Source organism: Mobula birostris, chromosome 12 (genome assembly GCF_030028105.1).
Source record: "Mobula birostris isolate sMobBir1 chromosome 12, sMobBir1.hap1, whole genome shotgun sequence".
In the NCBI taxonomy this organism is placed as follows: Eukaryota; Metazoa; Chordata; class Chondrichthyes; order Myliobatiformes; family Myliobatidae; genus Mobula; species Mobula birostris.
Window position 1 is genome coordinate 82,702,293 of NC_092381.1, and position 14,827 is coordinate 82,717,119.

General features: G+C 42.9%; 1 protein-coding gene across 1 annotated transcript in view; it reads left to right on the top strand.

The window, feature by feature from the left end:
- Positions 1–14,827, top strand: part of uck2a (uridine-cytidine kinase 2a) — a 48,365-nt gene that overhangs the window by 10,160 nt on the left and 23,378 nt on the right. Inside the window, exons 2-3 of the mRNA XM_072274230.1 lie at positions 10,817–10,976; positions 11,067–11,163. Of these exons, the coding sequence (XP_072130331.1) occupies positions 10,817–10,976; positions 11,067–11,163 (257 nt within the window). The remainder of the gene's footprint in view (positions 1–10,816; positions 10,977–11,066; positions 11,164–14,827) is intronic.

A 14,827-nucleotide genomic window follows, 5' to 3' on the forward strand; every position in this document is an offset into this window, starting at 1 on the left:
AAATGCTGATTCAACAGTTGCCCTAGTGATGCACTACAGCAAGCCATTAGAAGCACATGTATATAGAACAAGATCCTGATTATAGAATATAAAGATTTGGGTAGGAAGCTGGAAAGTAGGACCTCCAGGGTAGTAATCTCTGGATTGCTACCTGTGCCATATGCCAGTGAGGGTAAGAATAAGGTGATCTGGCAGGTGAATGTGGTGCTGAGGAATTGATGCAGGGGATGGGATTTCAGATTTCTGAGTCATTTAAGTCCCTTCTGGGAAAGGTATAACCTGTACAAAAAGGACAGGTTACACCTGAACCCGAGGGGGGGGGGGGGCGCGGCGGCAACATTCTTGTAGGCGGGTTTGCTAGAACTGTTGGGGAGGATTTAAACTAATTTGGCAAGGTGGTGGGAATTGGAGTGATAGGGCTGAGAATGCGGCAGTCGGTGTACAAGTTGATACAGTGTGTAGTGAGACTGTGTGGAAGGACAGGAAGATGGTAGGGCAAAATTGCAGTTAGTGGGATGAGTTGGTGTGTAGCGTGGAAGCAAAATCAAAAAGGGTGATGAATACAAGACTGAAGGTGTTATATTTGAATGCACACAATAAACAGAATATTGTAGATGATCTTGTAGCCCAGTTAGAGATTGGCAGGCATGAATGACTTTGTGGGCATCACTGAGTTGTTGCTGAAAGAAGATCATAGTTCGGAGGTTAACATACAAAGATACACATTGTGGCAAAAGGGCAGGCAGAGGGGGTGGGGCGGCTCTGTTTTAAAAAAAAACATCAAATCCTTTGAAAGAGGTGACATAGGATCAAAAGATGTAGAAACTTTGTGGGTAGAGTTTAAAAAAAACTGCAAGGGTAAGAAGACCCTGATGGGAGTTGTATACAGGCCTCTGAACACTAGTCAGTATGTGGGCTAAAGATTATAACAGGACATAGAAAAGGCATGTAAAAAGAGCTAAGTTATGATAGTCACGGAGGATTTCATTATGCTGGTAGATTGGGAAAATCAGATTGGTGTTGGATCTTGAGAGAGGGAATTTGTAGAATTCCTACAGATGTCTTTTTTAGAGCAGTTTGTGGTTGAGCCCACTAGTGGAAAAGCAATTCTGGATTGGTTGTTGTGATTAGGGAGTTTAAAGTGAAAGAACCCTTGGGAACCAGTGATCATAATATGAAAGAATTCACCCTGCAGTTTGAGAGGGAAAAGGTAAAGTCAGATGTGTCAGTATTAGTGGAGTAAAGGGAATTACAGTGGCATGAGAGAGGAGGTGGGCAAACTTGATTGGGAGGGGACACTAGTGGGGATGGCACAGAACAGCAAAGGCCAGAGTTTCTGAGAGTAAGTCAGCAGATGCAGTATAGATACATCCCAACCAAGAAGATGTATTCTAAAGGCAGAATAACACATTTGTAGCTGACAAGGGAATTTGAAGAAGCATAAAAGAAAAAGGGGGCAGATAATAGAGCAAAAAATAATGGTAAATTAGAGAATTGGGAAGTTTTTATAAAATCAGCGGAAGGCAACTAAAAAGACATAAGGAGAGAACATGAAATATGAGGGTAAGCTAGCCAATAATAAAGAGGATACCAAGAGCTGTTTCTTTTTTCAGATATAAAGAGTAAAAGAGAGGTGAGAGTAGCTATCAGACCGCTGGAAAATGACACTGGAGAGGTAGTAATGGGAGGACAAAGAAGTAACAGAATAACTTGATAAGTATTTTGCATCAGCCTTCACTGCCAGTAGCGGAATGCCAGAAATGTGAGAGTGTCAGGGCCCAGAAGTGGGTGTCGTTGTTAATATTAAGGAGAAGGTTCTAGTTGGTCAACTCCATCTGGGGAAGACTACAATCACAAGAGCTGTCTGTCCCATAAGGCGGACTCTCTTTTACTGTCCAAATGGAGGTGTTGAAAAACATTGTGTCCTGTTCGTTATTGCCACTTTGACAGCTTTGCCTCTCTGTGGGAGTTGGGAGTGTTACTTGTGTAGTAAGGGTAGAGAGTGATGTAGGCAAGGGTGGGAAGTGACAGATGTTAATATTTATATTGGCCTTAACTTATAAGATCGCTGAATGACTTGTGACAAATGAGCTCTATAAATGAGGAATTCTATTTCCTGGTTGGTACTATCCCAGTCACATCTTGCCAGCCATTCTAATGGTGTGCCTGCCAAATCTGCTACCCTGCACCAACACCTTACTGCCCATTCCTCAACCCATCCCTATTCCACCTCCCCTGGCCCCCCAGCATTCCCATTTGCACAGGGTATCCCTCCTGACCACTATCTCATGCACCAGGACTCAAGTATTATGCTTTGAGTTGTGAAGCCCTTTTCCTCATTTCTACAGTGCCCTATGCTCTATAGCAGCCACTGTGTGCGCTCTTGGCCACAGTCCGTTTTGCTTTCAGGACTGATGCCCTTCTGAAGAGAAAATGCTGACTGCAGCACGAAATTGAGCATGATCTCATCAAGAGCTACACAGATCCCATTTTGTTCCCTTTTTTTTTTTTGCTTTAATCCACCTTGGCCCTGTTTCAAACATCAGCCAATTTCATGATTTTTGTGCATGGAAAGGCCTTGTATGATGTTGTTAAATGGAAAAATTGGAGTTTTTCATGCAAAAGGCATCTTGTGTTGAGATTTATTAAAATGGGGTAGCTGCATGCGGAAGGTCATAGGGAAGGAGAAAAAATGAAATCAAATCTTTCGAGAGAGGTGACGTGCAATCAGCAAGACCCTAATGAGAGTTTGTATGCAGGCCTTCGAAATGTAGCAAAGATGTGGGCTTTAATTTAAAATGGGTGATTAGAAAATACATGTTAAAAAGCCCAAAAGTGTTATAATAGTCATGGGGGGGGGGGGTTTCGATATGTTGGTATATTGGGAGAGCCAGGTTGGTGCTGGATCCCAGGAACGGGAATTTGTAAATTTGTAGAATACCTACAAGGTGGCTTTTTAAGAACACTTTGTGGTTGAGCCCACTAAGGGATCAGGTCTTCTGGATTGGGTGTTTGCAATGAACTGGAATTGATTAGAGAGCTTAAGATAAAGAAACCTTTGGGGAGCAGTGATCATAATATGATATGATGCAATTTGAAAAGGAGAAGCTAAAGTCGGATGTATCAGTGATACTGTGGAGTAAAGGCAATTACAGAGGCATGAGAGAAGAGCTGACCAACGTTGATCGGTAGGAGACACTAGCAAGGATGATGACAGAGTGGCAATGGCTGGAGTTTATGGGAATATTTAAAAGATGCAGGATCGATGCATCCCAGAAAGTAGTGTTCTAAAGGCAGGATTAAATAAATAGAATAGTACAGCACAGTACAGGCCCTTTGGCCCACAATGTTGTGCCTACCCTCAGACCCTGCCTCCCATATAACCTCCCACCTTAAATTCCTCCATATACCTGTCTAGTAGTCTCTTAAACTTCACTAGTGTATCTGCCTCCTCCACTGACTCAGGCAGTGCATTCCATGCACCAACCACTCTCTGAGGAAAAAACCTTCCTCTAGTATCCCCCTTGAACTTCCCACCCCTTACCTTAAAGCCATGTCCTCTTGTATTGAGCAGTGGTGCCCAGGGAAGAGGTGCTGATTATCCACTCTATCTATTCCTCTTATTATCTTGTACACCTCTATAATGTCTGCTCTCATCCTCCTCCTCTCCAAAGAGTACAGCCCCTTAATCTGTGATCATAATGCATACTCTCTAAACCAGGCAGCATCCTGGTAAATCTCCTCTGTACCCTTTCCAATGCTTCCACATCCTTCCTATAGTGAGACGACCAGAACTGGACACAGTACTCCAAGTGTGGCCTAACCAGAGTTTTATAGAGCTGTATCATTACATCGCGACTCTTAAACTCTATCCCTCGACTTGTGAAAGTTAACACCCCATAAGCTTTCTTAACTACCCTATCCACCTGTGAGGCAACCTTGAGGGATCTGTGGACATGTATCCCCAGATCCCTCTGCTCCTCTACACTACCAAGTATCCTGCCACTTACTTTGTACTCTGCCTTGGAGTTTGTCCTTCCAAACTGTACCACCTCACACTTCTCCGGGTTGACCTCCATCTGCCACTTCTCAGCCCACTTCTGCATCCTATCAATGTCTCTCTGCAATCTTTGACAATCCTCTAAACTATCTACAACACCACCAACCTTTGTGTCTACAAACTTGCCAACCCACCCTTCTATCCCCACATCCAGGTCGTTAATAAAAATCATGAAAAGTAGAGGTCCCAGAACAGATCCTTGTGGGGCACCACTAGTCACAATCCTCCAGTCTGAATGTACTCCCTCCACCATGACCCTCTGCCTTCTGCAGGCAAGCCAATTCTGAATCCACCTGGCCAAACTTCCCTGAATCCCATGCCTTCTGACTTTTTGAATAAGCCTACGGTGTGGAACTTTGTCAAATGCCTTACTAAAATCCATATAGATCACATCCACTGCACTATCCTCATCTATATGCCTGGTCACCTCAAAGAACTCTATCAGGCTTGTTAGACACGATCTGCCCTTCACAAAGCCATGCTGACTGTCCCTGATCAGACCATCATTCTCTAAATGCCCAGAGATTCTATCTCTAAGAATCTTTTCCAACAGCTTTCCCACCACAGACGTAAGGCTCACTGGTCTATAATTACCCGGACTATCCCTACTACCTTTTTTGAACAAGGGGACAACTTTTGGTACCATTCCCGTCGACAACGAGGACATAAAGATCCTAGCCAGAGGCTCAGCGATCTCTTCCCTCGCCTCGTGGAGCAGCCTGGGGAATATTTCGTCAGGCCCCGGGGACTTATCCGTCCTAATGTATTTTAACAACTCCAACACCTCCTCTCCCTTAATATCAACATGCTCCAGAACATCAACCTCACTCATATTGTCCTCACCATCATCAAGTTCTCTCTCATTGGTGAATACCGAAGAGAAGTATTCATTGAGGACCTTGCTCACTTCCACAGCCTCCAGGCACATCTTCCCACCTTTATCTCTAATTGGTCCTACCTTCACTCCTGTCATCCTTTTTTTGTTCACATAATTGAAGAATGCCTTGGGGTTTTCCTTTACCCTACTCGCCAAGGCCTTCTTATGCCCCCTTCTTGCTCTTCTCAGCCCCTTCTTAAGCTCCTTTCTTGCTTCCCTATATTCCTCAATAGACAAATCTGATCCTTGCTTCCTAAACCTCATGTATGCTGCCTTCTTCCACCTGACTAGATTTTCCACCTCACTTGTCACCCATGGTTCCTTCACCCTACCATTCTTTATCTTCCTCACCGGGACAAATTTATCCCTAACATCCCGCAAGAGATCTCTAAACATCGACCACATGTCCATTGTGTCCATAGTACATTACCCTGCAAGAAGATCATCCCAATTCACACCCGCAAGTTCTAGCCTTATAGCCTCATAATTTGCCTTTCTCCAATTAAAAATTTTCCTGTCCTCTCTGATTCTGTCCTTTTCCATGATAATGCTAAAGGCCAGGGAGCGGTGGTCACTGTCCCCCAGATGCTCACCTACTGAGAGATCTGTGACCTGACCCGGTTCATTACCTAATACTAGATCTAGTATGGCATTCCCCCTAGTCAGCCTGTCCACATACTGTGACAGGAATCCGTCCTGGGCACATTTAACGAACTCTGCCCCATCTAAATGCTTGGAACTATTCAGGTGCCAATCAATTTTAGGGAAGTTAAAGTCACCCATGATAACAACCCTGTTATCTTTGCACCTTTCCAAAATCTGCCTCCCAATCTGCTCCCCTGTATCTCTGCTGCTACCAGGGGGCCTATAGAATACCCCCAACAGAGTAACTGCTCCCCTCCTGTTCCTGACTTCCACCCATACTGACTCAGAAGAGGATCCTGCTACATTACCCACCCTTTCTGTAGCTGTAATAGTATCCCTGACCAGTAATGCCAACCCTCTTCCCCTTTTCCCCCCTCTCTATCGCTTTTAAAGCACTGAAATCCAGGAATATCAAGAATCCATTCCTGCCCTGGTGCCAGCCAAGTCTCTGTAATGGCCACTACATCATAATTACATGGATGTATCCAAGCTGTCAGTTCATCACCTTTGTTCCTGATGCTTCTTGCATTGAGGTACACACACTTCAGCCCTTCTACCTTACTACTTTTACACAGTTTATTCTGCTTCTCTTTCCTCAAAGCCTCTCTATATGTTAGATCTGACTTTACTCCATTCACTTCTTTCACTGCTCTATCGCTTGCAAATTAGTTTAAACCCTCCCGAACCATGCTAGCAAATCTACCTCCAAGGATATTGCTCCTCCTTGAGTTCAGGTGCAACCCATTCAATCTGTACAGGTCCCCCCTTTCTCAGAAGAGATCCCAATGGTCCAAAAATCTAAAACCCTGCTCCCTAGACCAACTCCTCAGCCACGCATTCAACTGCCATCTCCTCCAATTCTTACAATCACTGTCACGTAGCACTGGCAGCAATCCTGAGAACGCCACCCTTGAGGTCCTTTTCTTCAGCCTTCTGCCTAGTTCCTGAAACTCACACTTGAGGACCTCATCCCTCTTCCTTCCTATGTCATTGGTACCAACGTGTATCACGACTTCTGGTTGCTTTCCCTCTCGTACCAGGATGTCGTGCACTCGGTCAGAGACATCCCGGACCCTGGCACCCGGGAGGCAGAAACCATGCGGGTGTCCTTCTCACATCCACAAAATCTCCTGTCTGCTCCCCTGACTACAGAGTCTCCAATGACGACAGCTCTCCTCTTCTCCGTCCCACCCTTCTGCATCACTGGGTCAGACTCAGTGCCGGAGGCCCTGCCACCGTGGCTCACACCTGGTTGGTCATCCCCGCCAACAGTATCCAGGATGTTAAACTTATTATTCAGGGGAATGGCAACAGGGGTGCTCTGCACTACCTATCTGCTCACCTTCGCTTTCCCTCCCCTGACTGTCACCAACGACCTGCTTCCGACAGCCTAGGTGTGACTACCTCCCTGTAGCTCTCATCTATGACTGCCTCATTCTCCCTTATGAGTCGAAGGTCATCCAGCTGCTGCTCCAGATTCCTTACATGGTCATCCAGATCTCCCAGCCGTATGCACTTCTGGCAGATGTGACTCTGCGGGAGAGGGGCGTTCCCCCAAGACTGCCACATCTCACATGAGAGGCACATCACCGTCTCAGGAGGCATTGTAAAGACTAACTGTGATCAAGCTTGTCCTCCGCCTCTTCTCGTCAAAGCCTCAAAGTTCCACTCCTTCACTGGCCCACTCACTCACTGGCCACTTTCCACAGGCCGCTTCGCTTGAGCTACCCTCTATTTATCGGTTTGAGGTTTTCAAAATGCTTGGTCACCTGACCTCGATTGCCCAATCAGCTGCTTTCTGCTGAGTCTGAGCCATTCAAATGTTGATTGTCTAATCCAACGGTTTTCTACTGATCTATTCAAATCTTGATTGCACAGACCAACTGCCAGAACCTGTCGAGTCAAAACCTCAAAGTTCCACTCCTTCACTGGCCCACTCACTCACTGGCAGCTTTCCACAGGCCAGATGATGCAACCATGGCTGCCAAGGGAAGTCAAAGCCAGAGTGGGCATATATTGTAATAGAGCAAAAATTAGTGGGAAGTTAGAAGATTGGGAAGCTTTAAAAACCAGCAGAAAGCAATATTAATAGCAAGTCATAATAAGGGAAAAGATAGAATACGAACGTAAGCTAGACAATAGTATTAAAGAAGATAGCAAAAGTTTCTTGTGATATAAGGTATGAAAGAGGAGCGAGAGTAGATACTGGAAAATGATGCTGGAGAGATAGTAATTGGGGACAAGGAATTGGTGGATGACCTGAATAAGTATTTTTGCATCAGTCTTCACTATGGAAGACACTCGCAGTATGCCAGAAGATCAAGCGTGTCAGGAGGCAGAAGTGAATGAAGTTGCCATTACTAGAGAAAAGATGCTTGGGAAGCTGAAAGGTCTGAGGGTAGATAAATCACCTGGACCACATGGTCTACACTTTAGGGTTCTGGAAAAGATTGTGGAGGCATTAGTAATGATCTTTCAAGAATCGATTGATTCTGGCATCATTCCCGAGGAATGGAAAATTGCAAATGTCATTCCAATCTTCAAGAAGGAAGAAAGGCAGAAGAAAGGAAAATAGGTTAGTTAACCTGACCTCAGTGGTTGGAAACATATTGGAGTTGATTGTTAGGATGAGGTTTTGGGGTACTTGGAAGCACGTGATAAAATAGGCCATAGTCAGCATTGTTTCCTCATAGGAAAATCTTGCCTGATAAATCTGTTGGAATTCTTTGAAGAAATAACAAGCAGGAAAGACAAAGGAGAGTCGGTGAATGTTGTGTACTTGGATTTTTGAAGGCCTTTGACAAGACTGCATAACAAGTTAAGAGCCATGCATTTACAGGTAGGATGCTAACATAGACAGAGCATTGGCTGATTGGCAGGAAGCAAACAATGGGAACAAAGGGAGCCTTTTCTGGTTGGCTGCTGGTATCTAGTGTTCCACAGGGGTCTGTGTTGGGACTGATTCTTTTTACCTTGTATGTCAATAATTTGGATAACGGAATTGTTGACTTTGTGGCCAAGTTTGCGGATGATACAAAGATAGGTGGAGGGGCAGGTAGTGTTGAGGAAGCAGAGAGGCTGTAGAAGGACTTGGACAGATTGGGGAATAGGCAAAGAAGAGGTAGATGGAATACAGAGTTGGGAAATATATGGTCATGCACTTTGGTGGAAGAAATAAAAGCGTAGACTATTTTTGTAAAAGGGGAGAACATTTAAAAATCTGAGATGCAAAGGTACTTGGGAGTCCTCGTGCAGGATTCTCTTAAGGATACTTTGCAGGTTGAATCTGTGGTAAGGAGGGAAATGCAACGTTAGCATTCATTTTGTGAGGACCAGAATATAAACCCAAGGATGTAATGTTCAGGCTTAATGTACAGCTTCACTTGGATATTGAGAGCAGTTTCGGGCACTTTATCTAAGAAAGGTTGTGCTGACATTGGGGAGGGTTCAGAGGAGGTTCACGAAAATGATTCCAGGATTGAAAGGGTTGATTTGTGAGGAGATTTGATGGCTCTGGGCCTGTACTCTCTGGGGGTGGGGGGGGGGCTCTCAATGAAACTCATCTAAAGGTGAAAGCCCTCGATAGCTTGGATGTGTAGAGGATCTTTTCTATAGTGGGGGAGCCTAAGACCAGAGGACACGGCCTCAGAATAGAGGGATATCCATTTAGAACAGAGATGAGGGGGAATTTCTTTAGCCAGAGAGTGGTGAATCTGTGGAATTTGTTGCCACAGGCGGTTATGGATGCCAAGTCATTGGGTATATTTAAGGCAGAGGCTGATAGACTCTTGATTAGTCAGGGCATGAATGGTTACGGGGAGAAGGCAGGAGATTGGGACTGAGAAGGAAATGGATCAGTCATAATGAAATGGTGGAGCAGACTCCATGGACAAAATGGCCCAATTCTGTTCCTATATTTTGTGGTGTTAAAGTCTTAATGGTCTAATCAGTCATTCCCCACCTTCTCCCATAGTAATTACTGTATCTTAAAAACAATTACAAACATAAATTAAACCATCCTTAAATTTTGAATAATTATATTCTCTCTTTATAATCTATGGACACAAATATCCATACTTAGAGTGCCTAGATGTTACACAGTCCTGTAGTAGTTTTATGTATTGCACTGTACAGCTGCCACAAAAAGTTCATGACATATCAGAGTGATGATAAATCTGATTCTGGTTGGGTTTCTATTGTGGATTGAGAGTGCTAAGGAGGCTGGGAGAGGGGAATCATGGTTGGGAAAAGGGAGGGAGAGGGAAGCACCAGAGAACATTCTGCAAATGATCAATAAACCAATTGTTCAAATGACCTTGCCTGGTGACCTTGTCTGCACCCACACCACACCCCACCCCGGCACTCTTTCTCTGCTACCAGTTCCACGCCCCTCCTGCAATGCTCCACGTTGACAAATACAGTTTTGTGCAGAAGTCGTAGGCACTCTAGTACTGAATGTCTTTGCACTGTACTGCTGGTGCATGATAGCAAATTACATGACATATAATAAATCAAATTCTGATGGAAGGGTGACAAGTGCCTGGCAATGACTGATGGGAAAATACTACACATTCACTTTATTGAAATCACAGTGACTGCAAATTGTTCAGTCGCATTTCTTTCAAAAATAAAAAACAAAATTGCTTGACTTTTAATAGACATAACTGTGTTTCAGCAGTGATTGGCCTTGTATTGTTAAGTCTATTGTTGATAATGACTCCACTCTGCCTCAGATGTAAAATGAGTTCAGAGAATGAAAGAAAAATTAGTTCTAGTGGTTTTTGTTGTGTATGGTTGATAGCTTTTGCTTGTACTAGAGTGGAAAATGCTAAGATTAGTTCATCACAGTGCTTGGTAATTTTTCTGTTATGTGAATTTCTTCCAGGAAATGCAACAGAAAATCTCCATTCTGAAATGATAGCTTTATGAAGCAAGCGACTCTTTGAAAAATATTTCCAAATGTTAACAAACCTGATAAATCAAAACTCCATGTAAAAGTTTTTAAACTTTGCATAGTTTCAGAATAATTTACTTAAATATTGTAACAAATTTTTATTTTAAAAACTACATCAGATAAATAAACACCATTGACTTAATTCCAAATTTAATTTTGATCTGAATGCAGCTCAATACCAAGGATTTTGGACTGGAAATCTACTCTGGTGAGGGTTAGGGAAGGCCCCAATATAGTAGTCACAGCCTTATGTATCACATTTTTTCTCTCTCTGAGGTAGTCTTCAGTTTGTACGAAAATAGTCCAGCTACTTGGTCAAAATGAGATCGACCATCACAAACGCCAGGTGGTTATTGTGAGCCAAGACAGCTTTTATAGAGTCCTGACGCCTGAACAGAAAGGAAAAGCAATGAAGGGTCAGTTTAACTTTGATCACCCAGGTATGTAAATCTTAAATAAGTTTACAATGGAAAGCAGTTTTGATTTCTAATCTACTGGAACTGTATTTATTTTATTTCTTTTGCTTGCAGATGCCTTTGATAATGAATTGATATTCAATACCCTGAGAGATATAATTGAAGGAAAAATAGTTGAGATTCCTGTATATGACTTTGTTTCCCATTCCAGGTAAATTGCTTTTTATAGAACTAATTTTTGACTTTTTTTCCATCAATGAAAAATGATGTACACACCTTAGCTGGACTTTGGAATTGATAAACATGTCATGGGTGGACAATGCAATAAATAGTTCATACTTGCAGAGCAGTAAGATCCAGAAATTAATGCCTGATGTGTGCTAAATTTAATGATCTGTGTGAAAGTGCAACATTTGTTTTCAGAATTACAGCTTTGGCTTTGTAGTTTTTTAAAAATTTTTGAAATGTAGCCACAGTCGTGTAGGAAGTGTCAACTAGGATCTCACAAACAATAATGATTAGCTCACCTGTTCTGAGGGATGAATGTTGGTCAAGATACTAGGACAACTGCCATCCTTTTTGAATAGTTTTGTGAAAATTATTTATGCTGTGCTGATTTAATGTCGTATTCAAAAATGCATCTTGCTGCAACATTTCTTCAGCAGTGCACTGAAAATCATGGATTTTAGACTGAGCTGATCTTTTGATTACAAAATGCTGCAAAAATGTGGTTCCACAACATAGCTGAAAGAGTGTACAGGTTTCCCCTGCCATCCGAAGGTAAAGCGTTCCAATGAAACGGTTCGTAAGCCGAAATGTCGTAAAGTGAAGAAGCAATTACCATTTATTAATATGAGCATTTCCAGACCCAAAAAATAACCTACCAAATCATGCCAAATAACACATAAAACCTAAAATAACAGTAACATATAGTAAAAACAGGAACGATATGATAAATACACAGCCTATATAAAGTAGAAATACTTTTTGCAAACATTGAAGCACAGTCTAGCGCAGCGAAAATCTCACACATGCGCTCTCGGCAGAAGCACTGTCGGCGCAGGCGTTGTTGGCGCAGGCGCTGTCGGCTGAAGCACTCTCCAGTAACCTTTAAGCAACAAGGCTGCCAAATCATACTAAATAACGCTAAGATACACAACCTATATAAAGTAGAAATAATGTATGTACAGTGTAGTTTCACTTATGGGAATCGGGATGGTGTGTTAGACTGAGTCGTCGGAAATTGGGGTGGTGGGAGGTAGAGGAGACTGGGGTGTTATCTCATCGTAGTCTGTTTCCAATAGGGTAGCCAGGTCATCTTCTATGTCTGCATGCCTCGATGTCGAAGGTCGAGGTTCGTCGTCTGCTGTGGCTGATGTGCAAAGCTTGAAAAACAACAGTATACTTGACTGCTTAGCCTCACGTATTTTTCTATCATACAGTTCTTTGTAAGCACTCAAACCATCCTGCAAACCTGCCCTAAACCTACATGCCCTTTCAAAATTAAAGTCATACTTTTCTGCAATCATTGCAGCACTGTCAATCACAGCGAAAATCTCATGCAACTACTTCACGTTCAGTCCCTGGACGACTTCATTTTCGCTACTGCGTTCGGTTTCGATTGTTATCCTTTCCTCTTCCAATTGCATCAGCTCTTCATCTGTCAATTCTTGGTCATGGGATGCCAAAACCTCAACATCATCTTCATCAACTTCCACAAACCCAGCCTCCTTAGCCAAGCTCACTATTGTCGTATTTATTGTTGATGGTTCGAAGCCTTTAAAATCGTTCACTGCTTCGGGACATAGTTCCTCCAAACGCCATTTCTCATCAAGACTGTTAGCCTATCGAGAGCATCTTCAATGTTGGCGATTGCCAGTTTTATATTGTAGTCTTTCCAGACCTCTCGTAAAGATGCTTCAGCCCTCTCTGTCAATAGCACTTACAATAAAATGCATCACATTTTGCGTATAGTAAGCTTTAATTGTGGCTATTAGGCCTTGGTCGCACGGCTGCAGCAACGATGTCGTATTTGGCGGTAAGAACGCAACACGAATGTTACTGCCATACTCGGTAATGTCAGGCGGATGAGCAGCACAATTATCGACAATCACAAGACACCTATTATCGAGGTTATTTTCTCAACAGTATTTTTCAACAAAAGGACTAATGTATCTGCTCATGTACTCAGAAAAAAAGCACTTGGGTGTTCCAACCGCTTGGATGTGATCGGAACACACCAGGAAGTGTTTTCTTATCAACGCCTTTAAGTGCCCTGGGATTTTCTGAATAGTACACTAGTAGAGGCCCAAGGACAGCATCACCAGTGGCGTTAATAATAGGCATTAGGGTAAACCTGTCCTTCGATGCCTTGTGTCCCTTAGCCTGCTTTTCTTCTATCGAAATAAATGTCTCGCTCGGCAATTTTTTCCAATAAATTGCAGTTTCGTCACAGTTAAACACTTGCTTATAAGAATAACCGCCTTCTGTAATTATTTTCTTCAGTTCTGCTGGAAACCTTTCGGCAGCTTCAGTATCAGCCGAAGCACTCTCTCCAGTAAACGTTAAACTATGAAGATGCCCTCGCCTCAGAAACCAATCAAACCACGCGTGACTACCTTTAAATTCCACTTTAGCAACAATTTCATCACCATCGGCTAGTGCTTTCTGTTTCAGCTTATTAAAAAGACTGACTGATTTCTCCTTCAGTATAAGATAACTTAAAGGAACACCACGTTTTGTACACTCATCAATCCACTCAAGCAATAGACTTTCCATCTTATCCATTTTTGGATGCTGACTAAGTGAGACCACATTGCTACGAGCAGAACCAACAGTAACATCGGCAGCTTTCAAAATTTTTTCTCTCTGCGTATAAGTAGTGCGAATGGTGGATGCAGGCAAGTTCACCACAATCGAAATGCTTAATTATATCTAGTTTTACGCTAAGTGTAACACCCTTATGAGCTCTTTTAGGCTTTTCTGATACCTTAGAACTCATCTTGCTAACGGACGCACAAAATAAATTGAGATAAAGCACGTGTTTAAGCAATGGCAGTTCCGGGGGAGGAGCTTGGCTGCTCGGGGCGCGCGCTGCTTTTTTTTTCGCACGCCACCATTTTTCGCGCACTGCTTTTTTCGTAACAGTGCAAAAACCTTCTGTTAGCGAAAACGGTACTAATGTAGGTCTTTTGTAACAGTGAGGTTTCGTAAAGCGAACGTTTGAAAAGCGGGGGACACCTGTAATTGTTTCCTCCTTGAGTGTCTTTTACATATTTGCTTTTTCATGACATTGTGGTGCTCTGGTATTCTTAGCAAAACTTCCTGTTTGGTGACTATACAGACTATGGTAATCCCAAATTGTTCAGTGCCATGGTAAACTCTCTTCCCTTGCCAACAACTAAGACCTGGTTAACATGGAGAAGATTCTTCACAACTTGTTTGATCTGAGTTGAGCTTCCAGTCCTATGTTTTCTTTGATCATCAAAAGTGTGTATGTTTTCATATATGTAACCCCATTCATTCTATAACTCCACTCAGTCTATCTTGCATCTTTCATGCCATCATTTACTTCAGAAAACCTAATCCCAAATCTTTTTGACCTCTGTACTTGCTATTCCTGTAGTCTTGCAGGCCTAAGCTCAAACTAAACCTCTGTGGTCTCTAACTCAGTTGACACTGTGTCCTTTTTACTCATGACCCATATCTCCTAATTTATATTGGTTCCCAGTCTAATAACCTAAGTTATAAAATTTCAAAATGGGTTTATCCATTCCCTTTCTCCATCTATGCTCTACCATTGCTAATCACATTGTCATAGTCATGCCTCCAACTCCTTTGCTGAAGCTTGCCACCCCACTTTGAAGATGTTCCCT